Source organism: Nomascus leucogenys, chromosome 14 (genome assembly GCF_006542625.1).
Source record: "Nomascus leucogenys isolate Asia chromosome 14, Asia_NLE_v1, whole genome shotgun sequence".
NCBI classification, from domain to species: Eukaryota; Metazoa; Chordata; class Mammalia; order Primates; family Hylobatidae; genus Nomascus; species Nomascus leucogenys.
Genome location: NC_044394.1, coordinates 39,496,930 through 39,521,976, shown reverse-complemented (window position 1 = coordinate 39,521,976; position 25,047 = coordinate 39,496,930). Strand labels below are relative to the sequence as shown.

General features: G+C 53.5%; 1 protein-coding gene across 1 annotated transcript in view; it reads right to left on the bottom strand.

Moving 5' to 3' along the window:
- Positions 1-25,047, bottom strand: part of PEMT (phosphatidylethanolamine N-methyltransferase) — an 85,982-nt gene that overhangs the window by 7,557 nt on the left and 53,378 nt on the right. Inside the window, exon 3 of the mRNA XM_003279857.4 lies at positions 9,174-9,289. Within this exon, the coding sequence (XP_003279905.1) occupies positions 9,174-9,289 (116 nt within the window). The remainder of the gene's footprint in view (positions 1-9,173; positions 9,290-25,047) is intronic.

The window sequence follows — 25,047 nt, the reverse complement described above, 5'->3', positions numbered from 1 at the left end:
CTGGCCACATCCTGGGTGGCTTGACTTGTATTTAAAGGCACTTTGGGAGCCCTTAATGGCCTCCTCCACACCTGAATTCCCCCACTAGGCTCCCTTTGGGGCCAAACCACTGAAAGCCTTGTTAAAAGGTAGTGGGGACCGGGCGTGGTGGCTCACACCTGTAATCCCAGCAGTTTGGGAGGCCGAGGCGGGCGGGTCACCTGAGGTCAGGAGTTCGAGACCAGCCTGGCCAACAATGGTGAAACCCTGTCTCTACTCAAAATACAAAAATTAGCTGGGTGTGGTGGTGGGCACCTGGAATCCCAGCTACTTGAGAGGCTGGGGCACAAGAATCGCTTGAACCCAGGAGGCGGAGTTTGCACACCACTGCACTCCAGCCTGGGCAATAGAGCGAGACTTAGTATCAAAAGAAAAAAGAAAAAAAAAAAGGCAGTGGCGTGACCAAAAGGGGGTGACTATGATAGCAGTGGGTCTAGAGGCTCAGGTTCTCCAGTTGGCTCCGGAGGACTGAGGGTCTGGTGGAGGGAGGGCACAGGGGCTAGGCATGTGCTGATGTACCCGGGCCTCATCACAGGGGAGCGGGCGCTGGTGGGAAGGGGGCCCTGGGTGCTAGATGAGAGGCACACTCACAGGAAAGGCTGTGTGTGGGAGCATGGACATGTGTGACCAAATGTGCACTTCCCATGCTTGCAATAATCACAACACAGAAGAGACGGGGAGATCTGCTGCCTCACGCAGGGCAGCACCTTTCACACCCAGTCTGCAGACGGCATCTCCCAGCAGGGCCAGCTCACCATCCACCCCACCACCCATCCTTCCTCCATCCATCAATCCTCTATGCACCCACACATCCATCCATCTGTCCAGCTATCCATCCTTCCATCCATCAGTGTATCCTCTATCTGCCCACACAACCATCCATCTGTCCAGCTATCCATCCTTCCACCCATCAGTGTATCCTCTATCTGCCCACACATCCATCCATCCATCCACCATGAAGTATCTTCGTTTGCCAGGCTCTTTCAAGCAGATTGAAGCCTCCATCTTCATCCACTCATTCCATTCATTGGTGAATTCAGATTGTTGTGAAACTCCTTATGCTGAGCTAAGGACATACAGACATGTCTTTATGCCTCCCTGGAACTCCTTCCTCCAGCTTGACTGGGAGCTCTTGGGGGAACAGAAGCTACTCCTCCTTCCCTGCGTATCCCCCCAGCACTTGGCCCAGGCCACAGAACGGATGTTTAGTGCATATTCATCGACTGGAGAGAAGCAGCAGCCGCTCCTTCCTTCTCCTGCCATCCCCAAGAGCAGAGAAGGAGCCAGGGAGAAAGGGAGAAGGGCCTGTGGACAAAGCCACCAGGACCCGGTGGCAGAGGCGGGCACACCGACCTGTCAAACAGCGGCATTCGGGTGTCAGGGTAAACCCACTGCTGGTCATGCTGCCCACACCCCCAGCTCTCCACCCACCAGTGCCCTGCCCCGATCCTGCTGCTGCCCGGGCTCAGGGTCACCCCGCAGCTCCAGGCCGAGCCTCTGGGATTGGCTCAGGGTCACGGGCTGCCATGGAGTCAGGTAGCCACATGCACACCCAGTGTGATGCCATGATCCAGGCACACCTTCTCCCCTGCCTGGCACCCTCCACTCTCCTGCCTGCAGATGGTGGAGTGGGAGGGAAAGGAAGGGTGCTGGCCCTGCTCAGGAGCATGGCTCCCCTGCAAGCATCTGGCTCCTTGGCTGCCACTGCACTGGGGACCAGAAAACAGACAGGGGTTGGGAGGGGCAAACAGGGGAGAGCATTCCAGAAAGAGGAAATAGCAGGGAGGTGTGCCTTAGAGTCTGGGGCAGGGCGTGGAGCAGGGAAGGTGCAGGCCTCGGCCCGGCAGGGTTTGGAATGCACTCTGCCTGCTGTGGAAAATGCAGAACCAGGGAGACCCATCCAGGTGCTGCAATAGGGGGTGGGAGCAGAGGCCAGGCCTGAGGATGCCGGAGGGTCACTCTGGAGGGAGACTCTATTGCTCTTACCCCCTCCTGCGGAGACCTGAGCCAGGGCCTGGGTCCACACCCCATGCTCAGGGTTCCTCTGCCAGAATTCATCTGCATCACACAAGCAGGCAGCAGATGAAAGGGAACTTCCTCCCTCTGGTGTGGCCCAAAAGCCCAGCTCGTTCAGGGCCCAGCTTCCCTGGGGGCATGGCTCAGTAGGAAAATCAGATCTGTTTGGAAGCAGATTCCTGATGAAGGGCAGATCTGGGGCCAGGGAGTGGGTGGGAGAGGCCCCAGATTTGCCCCAGACCTGACCCTCAGTCCCCCAGCTGCTCCTCTGCCTATGGCCCCAGTCCTGGGGACTTTCCTTTCCTTTCTCTGAGATGACAGCCTGGGCTGGCTCCTGGCACAATGCTCTGTGGGTCATTTGCTCAGAGTCAGCAGAGGAACTGGGCTGAGCTCCTCCCTGGCATTCTCACCAAGTGGCCCCTTACCCAGTCAAATACACTCTGATTCTAGATTCCAGGTTTACTGGAATCTCATGGCCCGAATTAGGCAATCCACAGTGTTCTAGCTCCTCCATTAAGCCAGGAAAGCACAGTCCGTCCATTCCACAGGGAAAATTAGTGGATGGATGAGTAGCTCTGTGACCACAAGCTCCCTAACAGAATGAGGTAATACAAGACGCAATTTCCCTTGGAAGTATTCCGCACTAGGGGTGGGGAACGGAGACTCATTCATTTGCCTTGGGTTCTATTTTTAAGACCTGGATTGAACCTTCAGTCATTAATGTGATTTGAGGCTGTTTGCACTCTGCTCCCATAAAATCCCGGAAACCCTGGGGTGGAGGTGGGGAGGGGGCATCGCTGCCCTCAGTGTCCCTGCCCTGTCCCCAGCCGGCAGTCCTGGGCCACATACCAGGCCACAGGCACACGGCCCCACCTGGGACAGGCCTGTCCTGTTTCTATCTGCAGCCGACCAGAAACACTTCCCTGACTTTGATCATCCTGGGGTGTCTCCGCAACGTCATCCACATCCACATGTGGCCTGAGTGCCGTGTACTCCACATCCTTCACCCCAGGCTTGGAGTGACTCGCTCTTTCCACTCCATCTCAGCTACACGACGCTAGCCATGAAATGAGTCATCTGATGGGGTCATTTCTTTTCCAAGACATATTAAAATAAGCATATAACTACTAAAACAAAGAAATGTTCATCTATGCAACCCCCGAAACCATCAAGGGGCTTGAATTTCGGGCTTTGACGCTGCACTAATTCTGAGCATTTTAATAACATGTCACCTTTCCAAAGTGTTTCCAAAACCCATCAATAGCTGAGAGAGAGTCCGTCTTGTTTTACAAACAGGGAAGCAGATGGTAGAAAGCAGGAGGGGCAAGATGGCTCTCCTGCCTCCTCACGACCTGTAAACAGTGGGACAGGCTCAAGCCTCACGGGCAGGCCAAGGACAACAGGCAGCAGTATCCCAGCACCCCTAGCACCTGGGAATCCCAGGCTGATACCCACTCTCCTTCCAAACTTCCTGGCGGTGTGTGCTTTGGGGATGGGGAGGGTGCCTCTTCCCTCCTTCCCAGCCGCAGCCCCTCAGGTGCCAGACTGGCCTGGTCTACCAGGGCCTGGGCCCCACTCTTGCTGAACTGCAGCCCCTCTCCCTCTTTTCTTCCCAGCAGCTGGGGGCCCTCGTGCCCAGGAAAGCCTACGCCAGGTTCCCTGTCCTAAGTGCCCCCCCACCCCTTACTCTCCAGCTGCCCGCATGGACCCTGCCCAATGGCTACCCCAGGCACCTGCCCCGAGGGAATCACTCTGGTGAAGGGATTTCACAAATAGAATTCAGGTCCTAATCAGCTGGCCTTGAGTTAATCAAAAGGGAGGTGACCCTGGGTAGGCCTTTCCAAAAGGGTCTAGAATCCAGAGAGACCGAAAGCCAAAGCCACAGAGCTGCCTGCTGTGCTGTGGGGAGGCCACTAGGAGCTGGGCCTCAAGGACCCGCGTCCTGCCAGCAACCCGAAAGCGTGGAGGACCACGCCTCGGGTGAGCTCACACTCAGCAGGCACCTTGATTCCAGCCTGGGGAGTCCCTGAGCAAAGACTCCACCCCCCCATCCAGCCTCCTGGACACAGAAACTGTCACATAGTAAGTTTGTGTGGTTTAAGCCACTAAGTGTGTGGGAATTTGTTACACAGCAGAAGGAAACTAATACACTTGGCTTCCCAGTCCACAGACTCTTTAAAAATTCTGGCCTATTCTGCCAAGACGGCAGGAGTCGCTTTTTTCTGCCATGGAACTCTGCACACGCCCAGCCCTCCATCGCTCCATCGGAAGCAAACTGTCCCATCGGCTCCATGCCCTCCCTCCTTCATGCAGCTGCTCGACCCCCGGCCTGTCCTGACCACATCCTGGAGCAGGTCCGGCCAGGCACTGGGATGCAGCAGTGACCAGGACGTGTAGTCACCGGGACAGAGGGCCACCTGTGCCAGCCTCCTCCAGGGCCACAGTCCCAAGGGCCTGGCCTCAGAATCATCAGGGAGTTTTTGAAAACAGACTTCCCTGGGGGAGAGGGGCTCTGGGGTGAGTCTGGTGTCCCACAGGGTTGTACCTGCCCCATGGCCTCTAGTATACAGAGCGCTGAGGTGTGTCCCCACCTGCCCTGCCCCTGCTGTCCAGCCTGTGAGTGGGGGCCGCCCTCTCCGCGGACTCACAGGCCCCACCCAGCCATCTAAAGAGCCGGCTCACTCCTCCAGGTCTTGGTCATAATGCTTCTTCAGCCAGGGCTCTGCCTGCACCCTACCCACCCAGACCACCTTCCAGAGACCACCCTGCCCCTCCAGGTGCCTCCTAGCCCAGCCTGGGAGCACCTCCAGGTCAAGGAAGATTCCTGATCGACAGCCACACTCCGAGGCCAGGATGCAGCTTCTCAGCCTGGCTGTGCCCGCCACACCAGAGCACACAGGAGCCTCTCCCCTCAGAAGACCCAGAGGGAGCCCTGGGAGACTCCAGGCAATTCCGATGTGCACTGGAATACAGTTCCATCCCATGACTGGTGAACGACACCAGGAGCTCGCTGATGCCCTAACAAGCTCGGCTGTCTCCTCCCACAGCCAGGCGGGAGGAAGGGCTGCAGCCCAGTCTCGTGAAGCCCATTCGAGCCCTGCCTGGCCATCCACACCTCGCCCGCCCCCGTGGGCTTTCTCGAGACCAGCCTTGTGGCTCATCAGAGGGTAGCAGTCCAGCCAAGGCCGGCCAAGTTCAGTTGTGCAGGGGGCAGCTCAGGCAAGGGACTTCAACAAGTGCCCCTAAGCCCATCAGCCTTCCTCCCCATTCACACTCCACAGCCAGAGCAAACAGGTCTGTGCTAATGGCCGCCTCGGGACTGGATGGAGCACATCTGCTTCCAGATAGCAGTGGCTCATCCTGCCCTGGGCCTCCCCTGACCTCTGGATGCACTGCTGGTGCAGACCTGCTAACACAGTGGCCTACTCTACCCTGGGACCTGCTGGCAGGTCAGCTGCTGGTGGCCTCTCGGACATCCCGTCCATGACCCAGGCTTGGCTCAAGCACGTGCCTGTGTTCTCTGCCCACCACCCGACTCATGCTGGGCACAGAGGCTTTCGAGCACAGCCTGGACCCCACAAAGCTTGTCATCTCCCATGGAGAAAGGATGCCACACCCCAAAGGCCCAGAACAGGCACACTCATGGGGACACAAAGCAGACGAGTGCTGCCAGGGGCTGGGGGGTGGGAGGTGACTGCTCCAGGCATATAGGGTGAAGAAAAAGCTCAGAAACTAGTCAGGAGGAAGGGCTGCACAACATCAGGAAGCTGCTAAATGTCACTGAATTGTAAAGCTTAAAATGGTTCATAACACTTTATGTTATGTTTATTTTACTGCACAAAAAAAGAATACCCACCTCTAGACAGCCATTGAGGTGATGCGTGCATGGGAAAGGGTATGGGGGTGTGGGGGGTGCAGGAGCTGGTCCTGAGGGTCCTGTCAGAGCCTGGCCCAAGAGCCCGGTCCAGCTCCAGCACCTGCCACCTGCGTGCCTCACACTGGCAGGTGTGGGCGGGAAGGATGGGTCAGCAGTGCGTGCACCAGGGGCATGGCAGGACAGGGTGCAGGCAGGGGCCTGGAGGGGAAGAACAGTGGGGGAGAGAGTGAGGACCAGGGCACGCCTCTGCCTTTCAATGCAAAAGGTGAGAGGAGAAAAAGCAGCCCAGGACATCCTTTCTCTCTTCCCCAAAATCCAGGGGTGGCCAGTCCAACCAAAAGTCATGGCCCTGCTGGCTGGGCAGACGCCAGGTGAGGCCAACACTGATATGAGAGGAGGGAAGGCTGGGAGCCACCATCTGTAAGAAGCTGACTTCCTCCAGCTACCCCAGGAGGACTCCCAGGGCCCAGGATCCAAGAACAAACCAGACAGTGCTTTGCTGCTGTCTATGCCTGGAGCTGGGCTGTGGGTGGGCCTGTCCCCTGGTCTCCTAGGTACACACAGCACTAGGCTGGGGCCTGGAGGAGGAAGGATGACCCCTGCCAGGGCCCTCTACTCTCTGCCTTGAAAAGGGGTGGATGACGGGGGCGGACCTCCAGGGTCAGGTAGATCACAGGCTGTGCTGCTGGACCAGCAGGGAGGTGATGGGGAGCACTCAAGGAAGCCTCCAGGGTTTCTAGTGCAAGATGAGATTGGGCAGGAAATCAGAACTCAGCAGAGACTCAGAGCAGCAACCAGGGGCAGGGCCGGCAGCAGGGGCTTGATCAAGGCAGCTGCCTTGTGGCACTGGCTGGTGTTTCTGGGCACTCACCTGGCCTGGCCTAGCTGCCCCTGGAGCTGTGTGTGCTGTGGGCTGCAGCCCACTCCTCCTGCTTTGTGCCGGCCCTGATGGTGGTCCCAGCATGCTCTAGGGAGCAGGGGTGGTGGAACAGCTCAGCGTGCCAGCCCTGGGCTGAGTCTCAACCCTCTGCAGCCCTCCACCTGTCTTCAGCCTCGCTGCTCCTGTGGGGGACTCCGAGCTCCGAGCGTCCAGTCAGCCAGCTCCAGCCCCCTCCCTCCTGGCCACTGGGGAGTGTGCATGCCTGGGGGCTGGAGGGCACAGACCCCTGACTGTCCTGCCAATGCAGCCAGGGCCCCATCCCGGGTAAGGAGGGACACTCTGCCGGTGGCCCAAGAGGCAGCATGGGTAGGAAAGAGGCCCATCTCCCATCCCCTGATGCTCCCATAACCCAGCCTGGGTGGTGTGGGTGCCTGCCAGGTGCGTCTGGCCTAAATGGATGGAATCTTTTCTCCCTAAGCCACTGCCGAGCTGGAAGCTGCCTGTTCTCCAATGCTGGTCAGCGCTCCCTGAGCTGTAAAACCTCGGGCAACCATTCCTTCTTGCCAAGCCTCACTTCCTCCATCTGCACAGTCAGACTCTTCTCTACCCAGAGGCTACAAATGTGAAAATGCTCCCTGGGGCCGGAGACCCTAGGAGCTTGTGAGCACGTAGGCTGTGCAGACCCATAGGCCCCAAGGCGGTGACATGGGCCAAACCCCTTGTCCTCTGAGGGGTGAAAAGCCCTCTCTGGGGAAGACTTTTCACATCATTCAACCCAGGGCAGGCACCAGGGGACCCACCCCTCTGAGGACCAAGACCCTGGGATAGCCACCCAGGCCTAGAGACAACAGGCAGCCCTGGCCCAAAGTGCCAAGAAGCAAAGGCCAGGAGCCAGGGGTCCAGTGCGGAAGGCTGACCTCAGTAGGACCCTGACCACGCTGCTCACCCACATTCTTGTGGCCAAGCCCATGACAATGACGGGAAGGCAGCAAGGGTGCCTGGCCACGGAGGGGGAAGGCCTAGGCCACCCTCAGTGAGTGTGCAAGGGGCCTGACCACCAGCCAGGCCTGCCCCAGCTCTGCACGTGCTGGCATGGAGCATTCACAGGCCCCTTCCTGTGTGCACCCGGTGCCTGCAGGCCAGGCTGGTCCAAGGGAGATGGGGCCATGGGTAATGGGGAGAGCCAGGCTACACGTACCCCATCCAAAGGGGCAGCTGTGCCTCAGCCCCAGTGTGCGCTCCATGTGGGGTGTGGCCAGGCACACACAGAGCCTCTGGTCTGTCTCAGCAAGTCAAAAATGGGGATTCTCTGGTGCAGCTAGTTTCTCATTTTTTGAAGCACCACGTGGTCCATGTTTAGTCCATGAGCTGCCGTGTGCAATGATTCTCAGGGTATTGTGGGTGGTGAGACCAGGGGCCCAGAGATGGGGCAGCTGCCCTGCACAGCCTGCATCCCCAGGTTGCCTGCAGCCATCACATTCCACGCAGGTGGGCCTTGTCTAGCCTGATGCCTGGGCAGAGAAATTCGCTCCCAAGTGCAGTGGGCTGTGCCTCATCATCTAGTTCCAGTTCTTCTTCTCTGACCTTTTCATTTGACAGCAGGAAGGTGCCTGTCCCAAGTCCAGAGATGGGCAAAGAAACTTTCTTTTAAAAAAAAAAAAAATGTGAGACGGAGTCTTGCTCTGTCGCCCAGACTGGAGTGCACTGGTGCAATCTCAGCTCACTGCAACCTCCGCCTCCTGGGTTCAAGCAATTTTCCTGCCTCAGCCTCCCGAGTAGCTAGGACTGCAGGCACACACCACCACGCCCAGCTAATTTTTGTATTTTTAGTAGAGACGGAGTTTCACCATGTTGGCCAGGCTGGTCTCGAACTCCTGACCTCAGGTGATCCACCCGCCTCAGCCTCCCAAAGTGCTAGGATTACAGGTGTGAACCACCGCACCCAGCCTCAAAGAAGCTTTCTGATGCTGATTCAAGCCTAACCTGGAGAGATGGTCAGGCCTGACCCCTGAGGGCTCCCGAGCCAGTATCCACCTTCTGACTGGATGCTTCCTGGAGGAGACTCCTAAAACAGCCTTGTCTACATGGCAGAGGCTGGGATGTGAACTTGGGACCACCCAGGCATTGTCCCTTGTCCCCCATTCACATATCCCCATTCCTGAGGTCACTGGGGCTCCTCTGCTGGCCAGAGTCTAAACGGCTGGGAGGGGTAGGGTGGCTTGCTGTGGCAGGTGGCTCTGAGAGCTAACCCCTGCGTGCTCAGACGCAAGGCTCCCGCATGGGGTGGGACAAGGTACCACCAGCAGCGGCCCTCCCGCTAGCCCAGGGGTTGTGGCTCCCCAGTGAGAGAGCTGTGCTTACCAGTGCGAGCGCAGGAAGTTCAGGAGCAGGATGGTGACACTCAGGGTGTAGCAGGCCAGGTAGGGGGATCCGAAGGCCCTGCTCAGCTTGCGGGTCTTGTGTTCCCATCGTGCAACCTAAACCGTGGGCAGAGAACAAGAGCGAGATGTTTCCTGGGGAGACTCCAGCGTGGGGGTGGGGGGCGCATGCCTCTCTCTGCATCCCAGGCTCCAAAGCCCCCATTTCCAAAGAACTACACAGGAGCAACAACCACGTGCACCCCAGTTGCACATTATCTGCCCTAGAGCAAGTTCCACAGGGATTTTCACACTTGCTCAGTTCATCTGGACGGACAACAAGGTCCTTCTGGAAACAACCCTTCAACCGTAGACACAGCCATGAACCCACCAAGAGGCAGAAAGAGACGTCTGGCCGAGAAGATCTGTCCCTGGGGAGACACATGGGGTCTGAGCTCAGGCCCTACCTGGGAGCTGCTGAGTGCGTCCCACAGACTCTAAAAGGGCCCCAGCAGAACTGCCAGAGGAGCCCAGGGCTGCAGGAGCACACAGCCTTCAGGGCACAGGCCCAAATTCCCGCTGGGGGCCTCACAAAGTGTCCATCACAGGCACAAAGCAAACCAAAGAAAACCCCTCACCCTCCTCCCTCTGCCCAAGTGCTCTTCTCAAGGCACAGACTTTCAAACAGTGACTTTTAGCCTCAGAATCCTTTTACTTTGTTGTTGTTTTTTTTTCAAACTAATCACATCTGGAATCTCAACATCTGGCCACCAACGGTGGAGAGAAGGGAGCTCTTCCTGCCTGTCTGCTGTTTCCACAGTACTGAGCTGGTTATCGCCGGGCCTGGCCCAGCACACTGAGGAAGGAACGGAGAGAAGGGGAGGGGGCAAGGAGGATGCAAAAAGACAAGCATGCAGCCTGGGGTCAGGGGCTGGGCTCTAGGTCCGTGAGCAAGTTGCCTGTGGGCCCAGAGCAAGAAGAGCCTCAGAGGCCTGCTCCCAGCCACCTACCTCCACCCCAGCCCCAGCAATTACTGCTGCCTGCTCCACTTCCCAAGTGGACCTGCCTTTCCCAGCAGTTGCGGCAGGAGAGTGATTAGCCATGATTTCCTCAAGGCCACTGACTCCCAGGAGGTGGCTCCCTAGTGAGTCCTCTGGCCCCTGTCCTCAGAGCTCCTTGGCAGTGGCAGGCTAGCAGGCAGCAGATGGGGGGTGCGGGGCACGCCAAAGTTTACAGGAAGGAGAGGTGAAGGAGGTAGCTCCCGGGCCTTCCCCTCAACCTTTCTCCCAGAAGGTAAGGAAGCCCTAGTCCAGGTCCCAGCAGGTGGCCGCTGCTGACTCTGTGGGAAGCTCAAAAGGCGGAAGGAATGTGCGCTGCAGGGGTGAGGAGGGGGCTGCGGTGACCTTGCTGGGAATGTGTGGGGTGGGGGTGGGGGCAGAAGAGAAGCAGCCTGCAGAGAGCACTGCGGGGGCCCAGGACCACAGCCTGCTTTGTTTTGTTTTGTTCCAATTTTGAGATAAAATTCAAAGTAGTTTTTAGCTGTGCAACCATCACCACGGTCTAAGTCCAGAACATTTAATCACCCCAAGTAGAAACCCCGTCCTCCCCCTCCCGCCTCTGCCAGCCCCTGGCAACCACTCATCGCTTTCTGTCGCTATGGATGCGCCTATTCTGGACGTTTCATATAAACTGAATCACACGCTACACGGTCTTTTGTGTCTGGCTGCTTTGACTTTATGTAACGTTCTCAAGGTTTGTCCGTGCCACAGTGCATAAATGCACTTCATTCCCTCTTACGGCTGAATACAACTCCAGTATATAAAGATTTTGTCCACCGGTTCAGCAGCTGATGGACACTTGGGTTGCGTTAGCAGCACTGTCCACAGTGACCAAGGCCAAATCCAAGCAACATTCGGGCACTTGCTAGGAACAATCGTGCCCAAGTGTTTTGTGGATGTGTGTTTTCACTGCTCTCAGGTATACACCTAGGAGTGGAATTGCTGGGTCACATGGTAAATCTATTTATTGAAGAGCTGTGAAACTGTTTGCTACAGTGGCTGCCCCATTTTCCAGCCCCACCAGCAACGCATGAAAATTCTAGTTTCTCCACATCCTCCCCAACACCAGTTATTTTCCGTTTTCAAAAATTATAGCCTTCAGGGGTGGGGGACACTGGGCGTGGTGGCTTACACCTCTAATCCCAGCACTTCTGGAGGCTGAGGTAGGAGGATTGCTTGAGCTCAAGAGCTCAAGACCAGCCTGGGAGACATAGTGAGACCCTGTCTCTCCAAAAAAAAAAAAAATTAAATTAAATTAGCCAGAAGATTGCCTGAGCCTAGAAGGTCGAGGCTGCAGTGAGCCAAGATGGCACACCACTGTACCCCAGCCTGAAGACAGAGCAAGACCCTGTCTCAAAAACAAAGAAAAGAAAAAAAAATTTCGTAGCCATCTGAGTGGGTGTCAGGTGGCTTTTGTCTGCATTTCCCTAATGATAAAGAAATACCTTTCCAGTTGGGTGTGGTGGCTTACGCCTGTAATCCCAGCACTTTGGGAGGCTGAGGCAGGTGGATCATGAAGTCAAGAGATCCAGACCATCCTGGCTAACACGGTGAAACCCTGTCTCTATTAAAAATACAAAAATTAACCAGGTGTGGTGGTGCGCATCTGTAGTTCAGCTACTCAGGAGGCTGAGGCAGAAGAATTGCTTGAACCTGGGAGGCGGAGGTTGCAGTGAGCTGAGATCGCGCCACTGTAATCCAGCCTGGCAACAGAGCAAGACTCCATCTCAAAAAACAAAAACAAAAACAACAAAAACCTTTCCTTCAAGGGCTTTCTCTGCCATCCTCAGCCTCCCATACAGCCCCCCTCCCCCAACAGACCCAGGCCACACCTGTCCCTTAGCCTCGGAAAGGGCCAATGCTAAATGATCTTGCAGAATAATCTAATGACAACAGAAAAGCATCGAGCAAGACTAACTCATGCGGGAAAGAAAAAGAGGAAACCACGCCTTGCCTCCCAGCGAACTGGTATTCGATGGGGCTGTTATTCCCAGGCAATCGATAAACCAGCAGCCAGCAGGACTCCCAGAACTTCCTTCCCTGCCTGGCAGCACCACTGTGTCCTCACTGGGAGCCCAGCTGCTCGTTTCATCCAACAATGAGCGGGTGCCAGACGCAGTCGCCTCCAGGGCCGTGCATGTGAGCCCTTAGTGGGCAGCGGCATGGCCCAGCGCTCTGCTGTCACTGCTCCTGGTTTTTGCCTGTCTTCTAGATTTCCAGAATCCTAGAGTGGGGATTCATTTGCCCAACCCTCCGTGCCCCTGGCTCAAATTTCCTCTCCCCGGGGCTGCCAGGACCCTCCAGGTAAATGTAAGCTTCAGATAAACAACAAACTGGCCAGGCGCAGTGGCTTATGCCTGTAATCCCAGCACTTTGGGAGGCCGAGGCGGGAGGATCATGAAGTCAGGAGGTCGAGACCAGCCAGGCCAACATGGTGAAACCTCATCTCTATTAAAAAATACAAAAAATTAGCTGGGTGCAGTGGTGTGCACCTGTAGTCCCAGCTACTCAGGAGGCTGAGGCAGGGGAACCGCTTGAACCCAGGAGGCAGAGCTTGCAGTGAGACGAGATCATGCCACTGCACTGCAGCCTGGGTGACAGAGCGAAACTTCGTACCAAACAACAAACAAACAAACCATGTTTTGGTGCAAGCTGTCCCATGGGACTGCTTTTAATCCTAAAACAGTCTGTGCTGTTGACCTGGAACCCTAATGCAACCGGGCCCTGGGTGTGTGTTTGCTCCATTCAGTAGCCCAGCCTCTCCCACACCCTGGCAAGGAGTCCCCAGCTGAGCTCTGGAACACACAGGTCTCCTCCCCAAATGCCGGCTCCTTTTCTTTTTTTGCAAATCTTACCCACAGCCTCTACCCTAGGGCAGAAGAGACAGGCCCAAGGCAAGTGGAGTGGGAGGAAAACAGGGATGGGGTCAAGACCCAGGGATACCATCCTGGCCTTGACGTTCGCTAAAAGCCGACAGCACTTCATAGGCAAACCACTCAGCTGCCCGCTACCTCAACTGAGTCAGCTGCAAAGTACGAAAAACAGGATGGACAGTACCCCCTACCCTGATCCCCGAGCCAGCGTGGTAGGAGGGGTAGAGCAGGTGAGGGATGAAAGGCTCCCAGCCCTGGCATGAGGCCCAGGACATGTGAGAGCGCCCGTCTCTCCCCCATCCATGGCTCAGAGCAGGGACTGTGTCTGTTTTCCTTCTGGGTCCCACTCAGATGGGAACCGCCTCTGCCCATGCACATGCCCATGGTGCCCGTCTGGCCTGAGGTGGCAGCTCCGGCCTCTGTCTCCATGCCAGGACCCATGCTTCTTCCCTGCCCTTTCCAGGGCACTATTCTTGGTGTCCTTGGACTCAGAGGTTGTAACTGGCAGCCCAAGATGTGTTCTGGTCAAACTCACAGCATGTTTAAAATATTTGGATCAACAATTAAACACTCAGCGTTTTTCACATAAAAGCCAAGGCTTCCCAAATCTTGGCAATGAGCACAGCCTTCCACCCCACAAGGCCTCCGCCAGCCCAGCTATGCAGTAAGGGCCCAAGAAGCATGACCCCCTTCTGGGGACAAGACCCTTTCCTAGAGACTTCCTATTGGTCTCTCAAATTTCCTACGCGTCCTTGAAGTGCAGCCGCAGAAAGTCTAGTTTTTTATTTTTGTTTTTGTTTTTAGATGGAGTTTCGCTCTTGTTGCCCAGCCTGGAGTGCAATGGCGCAATCTCGGCTCACCACAACCTCTGCCTCCCGGGTTCAGGCGATTCTCCTGCCTCAGCCTCCCGAGTAGCTGGGATTACACGCATGCGCCACCATGTCCGGCTAATTTTGTATTTTTAGTAGAGATGGGGTTTCTCCATGTTGGTTAGGCTGGTCTCGAACTCCCAACCTCAGGTGATCCGTCCGCCTCGGCCTCTCAAAGTGCTGGGATTACAGGAGTGAGCCACCGTGCCCGGCAAGGGTAGAGTTTTTTAATCCCTCTTTGAAGTGAGACATGGCTCCTTCACACTCGTTGAAGGACTGATGGGTGAGTGTCCACCCCAGTGCCCAGGAGGGCAGCTCGCGGCTCCCAGCGCCGGGTTCTGGGCTCAAACACCGGCTTCTCTACTTGCAGCTTGGGCAGGTTATTTCCCTTCTCTCTGCCTGTTTACTGATCTGTAAAATGGAGCTAATAATTCTCTCGACTGCGTCACAGAGTTGCTGTGCGGATTAAGCGAATTCCTGCCCATGAAATGCCTGGAGCAATGTCTATACCAGGCGCGTGGGCGCATGGCAATGCTGCTGTTTGTTTTGTTTTGGAGTGGGCAAAAGGGTGAGAGTCAAGAGGCTAAGTCCACGCTATTGGCCTGACAGGCCTGGGCAAAGCTGATGAAGAAAGTCTGTTGTGAAGCAGTGTCCCCAGGGAGAGGACAGGCAGACAGACCTGTGCCACACTGGGCTCGCCAGCTGCCAGGCCTCTCCCTCTGCGGCCAGCCCTTGACGGACTCTCAGAAGCTCCTCCTCTCCCACCTTGTCCTTCCCTGGCTAAATCTGCCTAATACCCAGCTGCAGTGGTAGGTCCCATCTGGATTCCACAGCCAGGACCCCCCACCACCTGGCCCAGGGCTCCCAGCCTGGGCACCTGGGGGTCTAGAATGCCCCAAGCAAAGGGCTGGTGCTTCACATTGGTAATGAATGCTGGGGAGGAGCGGGTGTTTCCATGAGCTTTGCCAAGGGCCCACAGAACCACTAAAGGAGCCCGTCCCTTTCGTTCAGAGGATGTGGGCCATGTGCCAGCACAGAGGGGCTCATGAGCTCTAAGCTTCCTTCTGCCTTCCTGCTTTTACCTCCCGAACCGCCCCCACCTCACTTATACAGCTGGATCCCCCCCTCTGCCTGCCTGACTGGCCCCCTTTCCAGCCCCAGGAGCTGCAGCCAGTGCCTTCTCACTCCTGAACTCCTGCCTCGCGGGCCCAGCAAGATGTGGCTGTGGCCTAACAGTTCACACTGCGTCTGCCTCTGCCTGCGCTATGCTGAATCCCGCGAGGAGCTACCACCCGAGGAGGCGCTCAACAAGCACGGGTCTGTGTGGAATGATGGATGCATCAGCGCTCTGAGGCCTTCTCTTCTCTCCTCTTTCCCTCGCCCTGCAGGGAGCCAGGAAGGGAGGGGGCCACTAGCTGGGCTCCATGAAGAGAGGAGGGGCCCTAAGGCCCCCAGGGTACCTGTAGGTGACATACAAATGTCTGAGTGAGAGGTCCCCAGGGCAGCAGGGAGCCTGCCCATGACTCCTGTCTCTCCCTCATCCCACCCTGGCCCCCCAGAACCACAGGCTCCTATGAGAGGTCAGGGACCTCAGAGGCGGCGGAGCCCAGCCCTCCATTGGCCTTCCGAACAGAAACTCGGGGCTCCACTGGCATCAGGAGGCGGGATCCGGGATCCCTCAGTCCCACTGGAGTTGACAAGGATGGCTGAGGCTGCCAAGCCCACCGGGCATCCCCTAGGCCAGCCCCGATGGCCCAGGCCCAGCGGCATGAGGACAGCCCATCGAGGCGTTTCCTCCCCAGCCCCCAGATCAAGGTCACTGTGATACCGTCACATAAGCCTCATGTGCACGCCAAGTGCTGTCCACACCGTGCATCCCAGCAGGGCCTGGACCCCTCTCCCTTCTCACCAGGGCTCATGGTGGATGGGGTGTGCGGGGGGGAGCTCAGCAGAGCCCAGCACAGGACCCAGTCACTGCCAGCTAGGCAGGCCTTGGGCCAGCGAGCAAGTGCGTGTATAAACAGGTGGCTCTCCCAGGTCACACCACGTCAGCCACCTCTGCTCTGCACATGCTAGGCCCAGCCAGCCCGGTGACCTGGATCACACCTGCCCTTCCCAACACCCAGCTCCACCTGCCCTGCCAGGTGTGCACAGCCCTGGCTCCTTTCAGATCTATGCCACTCTGGCCAGTGCCGCTGAACCTGGGCCAGGGCCTCTCCAGGACATAGGACCAGTGGCAGCTCAGGGCAGCATCCAAAGCGTCCCACAGCACATGGCTCAACTGCCCTTCCACGTGACAGAGCCTGCCCGAGGGCTCCAACAGTTATTGTCTCCAATAGGTCAACAGACCTGCCCACACCACCAGCTAGTCCAGTGAATCAATCCCTGTCCAAGGTACACCCAAGCTCTCGCCCTGCGGTGGGCACACTTTTCACTGCAGTGCCAGAGAGCAGGTCTCAGCACCAGCTGCCCGCTTGCAGACAACCCGCACCCGAGGCCCCAGCAAAGCGGCGTGACCCAGCTTCACACCCGAGGGGCCATGGCACAGCGGGGGACGCTTGCTTCCCCCAGCCTCAGTGCTCATGCTCAACCTCTTCACTCCGCTTTGCTCCCCGGCTCCAGGATATATTCATTAAGTAAAAAAGCAAGTGCAGAGGAAGGTGCACCCAAACTGTTGTATAAGAAAATGAAGAGGGGCTGGGGGGAGATACACACACAGCAGTTGCTTACATTTTCAAAAAGAAACAGGGGAAGGACAAACCCAAAACTGATCAAAATTGTTACCTACAGGTGAGGGAGGAGACTTGCCAGACATTTACAAATGTCCTTTGTTGATTATGGAACCATGCAAATGTTTTGCATAATTAAGAGTAAGAACAGGGCGGGCACAGTGGCTCACACCTGTAATCCCAGCACTTTGGGAGGCTGGGGCGGGCGGATCACCTGAGGTCAGGAGTTCAAGACTAGCTTGACCAACATGGTGGAACCCCGTCTCTACAAAAATACAAAAATTAGCCGGGCATGATGGCAGGTGCCTGTAATTCCAGCTACTTGGGAAGCTGAGGTGGGAGAATCCCTTGAACCCGGGAGGCGGAGGTTGCAGTGAGCTGAGATGGCACCATTGCACTCCAGCCTAGGTGACAGAGAGACTCTGTCTCCAAAAAAAAAAAAAAAAGAGAGCGAGAACAAAGGAACTACTAGAAATCCAAAAACTCAATCAATGAACCTGTTAAAAACACAGATAAGAAGTTTCAAGTGATTTTGAAATATAGTATCTTGACTAATCCTCCCTCCTGCCGCACAGCCTGAGGACAAAAGAACCAGAAAGATTCTAGACTGCATCAAGTAAATCTATTGTTGGTGATAAAATATTTAATAATACAGATATTATTATTATTTTGACTATATACACATTAATTATGTTACTGTATTTAGGATCCAAGCTTCCTATAAGAGAAAAGTGGTACAAAAATGAAATTAGAAGGTTGAACAAAAACTTTTGAAATGGAAATATTGGTATGAATTCATTATTTATTTCTATTTCTAAAAAATTCATTTTTCCATTACAAAAAATTGGCCAGGCGTAGTGGCAGGTGCCTATAATCCCAGCTACTCAGGAGGCTGAGGCAGGAGAATTGCTTGAACCCAGGAGGCGGAGGTTGCAGTGAGCCGAGATGGTGCCACTGCATTCCAGCCTGAGCGACAGAGTGAGACTTCGTCTCAAAAAAAAAAAAAAAAAAATCATTTTTCCTAGAGAGGTCTAGAACAGTGAGCACCCTAGCATTCAAACTGTGGTCTCCAAATATCATTTTCCACTAAAAATAACCAGAACTCCTTGGTTAAAAGGCCGATTCCAGTCTACTCTGGGAACAGAAGATGTTGAACCTGAGACTGAAAGATATGAAAGACGAGGTGGAAATGCCAGAAGAACACTAAGAAACACTTGAAGGGTCCCCAGCTGGCTAAAGGCGGACATGCTGAGGTTGCTAGGACACTAACGCATTATTCTGAAATGTTTTTTTTTTCTTTTTTATGAGACAGGGTCTCAGTCTGTCTCAGCAGGATTGTGTTTATTCACAGACAACAATAATCATCTATGTCAAAAATCAGATGGAAACCACAAATAGATGGATATGAAAATATAAAAAACTTAGAATGCTCAAGACAACTCTGAAATAAAAGGACAAAGTGGAACTAACACAACCAGATTTTGAGATATCTGACAAAGTGCTAAGGCAATTCAGTAGAGAAAGGACAGTCTTTCCACAGATGCCACTGGAACAATTGGCTATCATATGCAAAAAAAAAAAAAAAAAGTGAACTTCAATCCATAACTCAGAAAAAATATAAAAATGCATTCAAGATGGACTATAAATAGAAATATAAACGTAAATCTATATATAAATATATCAGTCTAAATATATAAAGCCTTCTAAAACTTTTAGAAGAAAATAGACTAGAGAGAATCTTTATGATCTTAGATTATATGATGATTTCTTAGGCACAATATGAAAAGCATGATTCATAAAAGAAAACGTGATAACTTGAAATTCATCAAACTTTTAAACCTTCTTCTCTTCAAAAGACATTCTTGATAGAATGAAAGGATCAGCCACAGACTGGCAGAAAATATTGGCAAAGCACGTACTTCTTGAAGGACTTATATCAAAAATATATACAGAACTCTTAGAACTTGATAATAAGAAAACAAAAAACTCAATTTTTTTCAACGGGCAGAAAAACCCAGAGCTAACATCATACTTAATGGTGAAAGACTGGATGCCTTCCCCCTAAACTCAGCAACAAGACAATGAAAGGACGTTCACTCTTACCACTGCAATTCAACTTTGTACTAGAGGTTTTAGCCAGGACAATTGGGCAAGAAAATGAAATAAAGGCATTCAGATTGAAAAGAAATATGTAAAACTAACTCTATCCACAGATGACATAATCTCATACATTAAAAAATCCTAAGGAATCCACTAAAAAAATTCAAGCTAATAAATGAGTTTAGCAAGGATACAAGATATGATTGTATTTCTACACACTTGCAATAAAAAGTCTGAAAGTAGGAATCAAGAAAACAATTCCATTTACTATAGCATTTAAAGGAGTAAAATACTTAAGAATAAATATAACAAAAGTACAAAACTTACTCTCTGAAAATGAAACATTGTTCAAAGAAACAAAAGATCTAAATAAATGGACAGACATCCCATGTTCATGGATTACACACTGGTTAAGATGGCAATACTCTCCAAACTGATCTAGAGATTCAATGCAATCACAATCAGAATCTCAGCTGACTTCTTTGTAAAACTGACAAGCTGATTCTAACGTCCATATGCATATTTAAGGGTCATAAAATATCCAAAACAATCTTTTTTAAAAAAAAAGGCCAGGCTCAGTGGCTCATGCCTATAATCCCAGCACTTTGGGAGGCCAAGGGGGGCATATCACCTGAGATCAGGAGTTCAAGACCAGCCTGGCCAACATGGCAAAACCCATCTCTACTGAAAATACAAAAATTAGCCAGGAGTGGTGGTGGGCACATGTAATCCCAGCTACTTGTAAGGCTGAGGCAGGAGAATTGTTTGAACTCGGGAGGCAGAGGTTGCAGTGAGCCGAGATCGTGCTATTGCGCTCCAGCCTGGGTGACAGAGTGAGGCTCCGTCTCAAAAAAACACAAAAAAACAAAAAACCAAAGTTGGAGGACTCACACTTCCTGATTTCAAACTTGCCACAATGCAACAGTAATCAAGACAGTGTGGCACTGACATAGGGATAGACATAGACCAATGGAATAGCATAGAGAGCCCAGAAATAAACTTCCACATACATGGCAAGTGATTTCCAACAAGGCTGCCAAAACAAATGAATGTGGAAAGAATAGTCTTTTCAACAAATAGCACAAGGACAACAGGATATTCACATGCAAAAGAATGAAGGTGGACTCTCAGCCTCACATCATATACAAAAACTAACTCAAAATGGATCAAAGACCTAAATGTAAGAGCTAAAACTATAAAACTCTTAGAAGAAAACATAGGTATAAATCTTCATGACCTTGGATTTAGCAATGGTTTCTCAGATGCGACACCAAATGCACAAGCAATGAAAGAAAAATAAACTGGCTTTATCAAATATTTAGACTTTTGTACTTCAAAGGATTCTATCATGAAAATACAAAGACAACCCACAGAATGGGTGAACATATTTGTAAATTATTTATCTGATAAAGGATTGTATAGAATATATAAAGACTTCTTACAAAATCACTAAAAGTAAAGAGGGTTGGAGAGAAGCAGAGCAATTAGAATGCTCACTCCTTGCTAGTCAGAATGCAGAATGGCACAATCACTTCTGAAGGCAATTTGGCAGTGTCTCTCTTTTTTTTTTTTTTTTTTTTTTGAGACAGAGTCTTGCTCTGTTGCCCAGGCTGGAGTGCAGTGGTGTGATCTTGGCTCACTGCAACCTCCGCCTCCCAGGTTCTGGCAATTCTCCTGCCTCAGCCTCCCAAGTAGCTGGGATTACAGGCGCATGCCACCGTACCTGGCTAATTTTTGTATTTTTAGTAGAGATAGGGGTTTCAACATGTTGGCTAGGCTGGCCTTGAACTCCTGACCTCAGGTGATCCACTCACCTCAGCCTCCCAAAGGATTACAGACATAAGCCACTGCATCCAGCCCAGTTTGGCAGTCTCTTGAAGCGTTACACACACACCTACCACCACATGACGCAGCCATTCCACTCCTAGTATTTACTTAAGAAAGATGAAAGCAGCTATCCAGGCAGACTTGAACATGGATGTTTACAGTAGCTTTACTTGTAATAGTCAAAACCTGGAGACAATCCAAATGTCCATCAACCAGTGAATGAGTAAACAAACTACGGTGAATGGATACAATGGAATACTACTCAGCACTAAAAAGGAACTACCAGTCCATGTAAGAGCATCCATTACCCACAAAATAACTATGATGAGTGAAAGAAGCCAGACAAACATAGGGTATACTGTATGATTCCATTTTCATAAAATTCCTGAAAATGCAAACTAATGTCCAGTGACAGAAAACAGATCAGCAGCAGCCTGGGTTAGAAAGGGCAAGAGGGGCTGGGGGGATCTCAAAAGTGGGAATGGATATGTTCACAGTCTTACCTGAGTACATGCCTCCTGGCTGTAGAAACACGTCAAAACTCAAATTGTAGGCGGGGCACAGTGGCTCTCGCCGGTAATCCCAGCACTCTGGGACTTTGGGAGGCCAAGGCAGGAGGACTGCTTGAACCCAGGAGTTTGAGACAAGACTGGGCCAGATGGTGAGACCCCCATCTCTACAAAAATAAAAACATTAGCCAGTGCAGTGGCACATGCCTGTAGTCCCAGCTACTCTGAAGGCTGAGGTGGGAGGATCACTTGAGCCCAGGAGTTCGACACTGCAGTACGAATGCACTCCAGCCTGGGTGACAGAGCAAGACCCCATCTCTAAAAGAGACAACTCAAATTGTATGTTTCATATAGGTGCACTTTGTTGTAAGTTGGTTATTCCTCTATAAGGCTATTTTATTTTATTTTATTTTATTTTTTGAGATGGAGTCTCGCTCTGTCACCCAGGCTGGAGTGTGTGGCACAGTCTCAGCTCACTGCAACCTCTGCCTCCCAGAATCAAGCAATTCTCTTGCCTCAGCCTCCTGAGTAGCTGCGATTACAGGTGTGCGCCACTATGCCTAGCCAATTTTCGTATTTTTAGTAGAGACGGGGTTTCACCATGTTGGCAGGGCTGGTCTCAAACTCCTGACCTCAGGTGATTCACTAGCCGTGGCCTCTCAAAGTGCTGGGATTACAGGCTGAACCACCACGTCTGGCCTGTAAGGCTATTTTAAAATGAAATTATTAATTTTGCTGAATGTTTAATGTATTATATTATTAAAAGTCCTTACTTATGGCCAGGCGTAGTGGCTCACACCTGTAATTCCAGCACTTTGGCAGGCCGAGGCGGGTGGATCATGAGGTTGGGAGATCGAGACCATCCTGGCCAACATGGTGAAACCCCGTCTCTACTAAAAATACAAAAATTGGCCGAGCATGGTGGCATGTGCCTGTACTCTTAGCTACTCAGGAGGCTGAGGCAGGAGAATCGCTTGAACCCAGGAGACGAGGTTGCAGTGAGCTGAGATCGTGCCACTGCACTCCAGCCTGGGCGACAGACCGAGACTCCGTCTCAAGAAAAAAAAAAGTCCTTACTTGTTAGAGATACATTTTGCATTTCATATGTATGTGAGATATTTACTGATGAAATTTGATGTCTGGATTTGCTTTAAAACACTCTAGTGAAAGGAAGCAGACAGGAGTGAAGGGGAAGAGGCGGAGAAGGGGCAGAAGACAGATGGAACAAGAATGACATATTGTGAGAGAATTCTTGAAGCTGGGCATTGGGTATCGTGGTGCAGGGGTCATTAAACGGTTCTAGTTTAGTGTATGTTGCATATTTTTGAAAATAAAAAGTTAGAAGGCAAATCCAGGCTTCACTGTTTCCCAGCTGTGTGAGCTCAGGCAAGTCCCCAACTTCCCTAAGGGTGAGAGTCCCCATCGGTGAGCAAGGGATGCTCCTGCCCTCCCTTGGGTTCTGTGAGGGCCTTGGTCCAGTGTCTGGCAATGGCTCCCTTATTCTGCCACTGTCTCCCCAAGGGCCTACAATCTCCTTAACTGTGGCATGCAGGCCCTGTGCCACTGCACTGACTGTGGCATGCAGGCTCTGATGACACCCACAGCACAGTGACGTCAGCCGACACTGGCACAGGGCTTGCTGCACGCCAGGTGCTGGGGTGAGTGCAGCCATGTATCCTATTCAATCTGCATGCCAGCCCCACAGGGGACGTCCTATAGTGTGCCTCCCTTACAGGACTTGCCAAGGACACACAGTGAGTAAATGGATTGTAACTCAGGTCTGGCTTCAGTTATGACCCCTGCCACATGCTGTTCCTGAACATTCTGGGGCCTCCCAACTCTGATGAGGGGATCTGTGCCAATCTGACTTCACAGGACCATCTCCCCTCACTCAGACCCCAGCCTCTGTCCTTGGCTTCACCCAACAAGCTCAGGCCAAGTTCAAAGGCCTCCTCTGTCTGCCTCCGAGTCCAAAGCACAACCAGGCAGCCCCCAGCTTTCCTCCTGGACAAGGGAGCCCCAGGGTCACTTGTCACCTCTGTCAAGAACTCAGCAGCCCCGCAAGGAACAGACCAGCAAAGGTGACCTCATGGGAGCGTCCACGCCCTGGCTGGCTCCTGCGGGTTTGAGCAGAGGGAAATGGTACAGAGCTGTCCCTTCCTCACCCAGTGGGAAAGTCAATGGTGTTCCTCTCATGAGGGCCTGCTACACCTGCCCGTCCACCAGGTGTGACTCATGCTCCGTGCTCCCTGCATCCGCTGAAATGGTCCATCAGCCCCGTGGGACCTGGTATGGCCGGGAGCAGGACGAGGCTGGCCTGGCAGTGTCAGCCCCTACTCAGGGCAGCTCTGGTTCATGGTGCTGTTGGGCCTGGCCCAGTCTGAGTGGAAGGCAAGAGGCCCACAGCCCGAAACCCTTCACCAGTGCCAGCACCCAGCCCAGGAAGTCAGGGAGCACGGGGTCTCCCTCAGCAGGTAAGACGGCCTCAGCTGCCCTTACAGGCCGGGGGGCATGGGAAGGACAGGGTGTCTGCCACGTGCTCCGCTGACGGGTCCCAGTGGAGATTTCAAGCTGGATGATGAGAATACATTTTGCTCCTTTTCCATGTCTGTCTGAGGGTCTCTGAGCCCTGCTTACACAGATGGCTCTGTCCTGAATGTGGGGCTGCTGCTGCCCTGGAAAGAAGAAGGGAGCCGGCATGCTCAGAGTCCAGCTTGGAGGTGGGAGCCCAGAGCTCCCCGAATCCTGCCCTGCTCCTGTGAGGAGGCCCCACCTGCTCCTGGGCCTGGCCCCCTTTGCCTTCCCCTTGCCCTGCTACTAAGAACCCCCCACCGGCCAGAGGGCAGATGCTGTCCCTGCAGGTCCCCAACCCCTGCCCTCCATGGGTGACTGGTCCAGCAACAGCAGAGGCCAGCTCCAGCCCAACACACCTAGCTCCCCCAAGCCCAGCCCAGCCCAGCCCAGGACCCTGAGCCATCCCCGTGCCCAGCAGCCTGCAGGGGCCTTCCCTATGCTGGCCCAGGCCTCAGGCGGGATCCCCTGTGTGTGTGCCACTCAGCTGCCGATTAGTCATGCTCTGCCACGTGGCCACCTCTTCCATCCCTGATACTTGTCTTCTGGGAGAAAGCAGGAGGAGAGATAAGATAGAGAGGAAGAAAGAAAAGGAAAGGCCCAGACCACTCTTTGCTCCTGGAAGCTCTGGCCCCGAGACTGGGAGAGGCAGACGAGCCTTCCAGCAGTATGACCTGTGCCTGGATTTCCCGGGGAGGGAGATTTGAGACATGGACAGTGCCTGCTGCAGGGCCCAGCACGGCGTAGAAGGCAGGTGTCTTTCCTTCCCACCACTCAGCCTTCCAGGAGGCTCGGAGAATGTTTGTTGACTTGGAAGACAGTCACACAGTTGTGACTTGGGTGGGACCTCGTCCTCACATCCAACCTGCCACCTCCAGGGAAGATCAGGGCAGAAAGCACCAGAGAGTGGTCGGCTGGCAAATGCCCTCCTCAGGAAGGGACAGCTGCTGCCGGGACCCATGGCACGCCCGTCCTTGCTGTCTGAGGTGGTCTCTCCGACACTGCAACAGGGGGCCAGTCAGGGGCCTGGGTCCCAGCCCTCCCAGCCCTCAGTGACCCGCAGGCCCCACGATGGTAGAGGGAGGGTGCTAAAGAGCTGGGTACCTGAGCCCAACTGGACAGGGAGGCAGGGAGGTCACTCCATCAATACACTCTGAGCGGCTTCTCCAAAGACGATGGCCACCAGCGGCACAGAGAGCCCCAGGCCAGGACGGAGGCAGTATTGTGTCATTGCTGTCACGGCTCTCACTTAAATAAAATATATATTTTAAAATGTACCTCAGGCTGGGCAACAAAGTGAGACCCTATCTCTACAAACAATTGAAAAATTCTCTGGGCATGG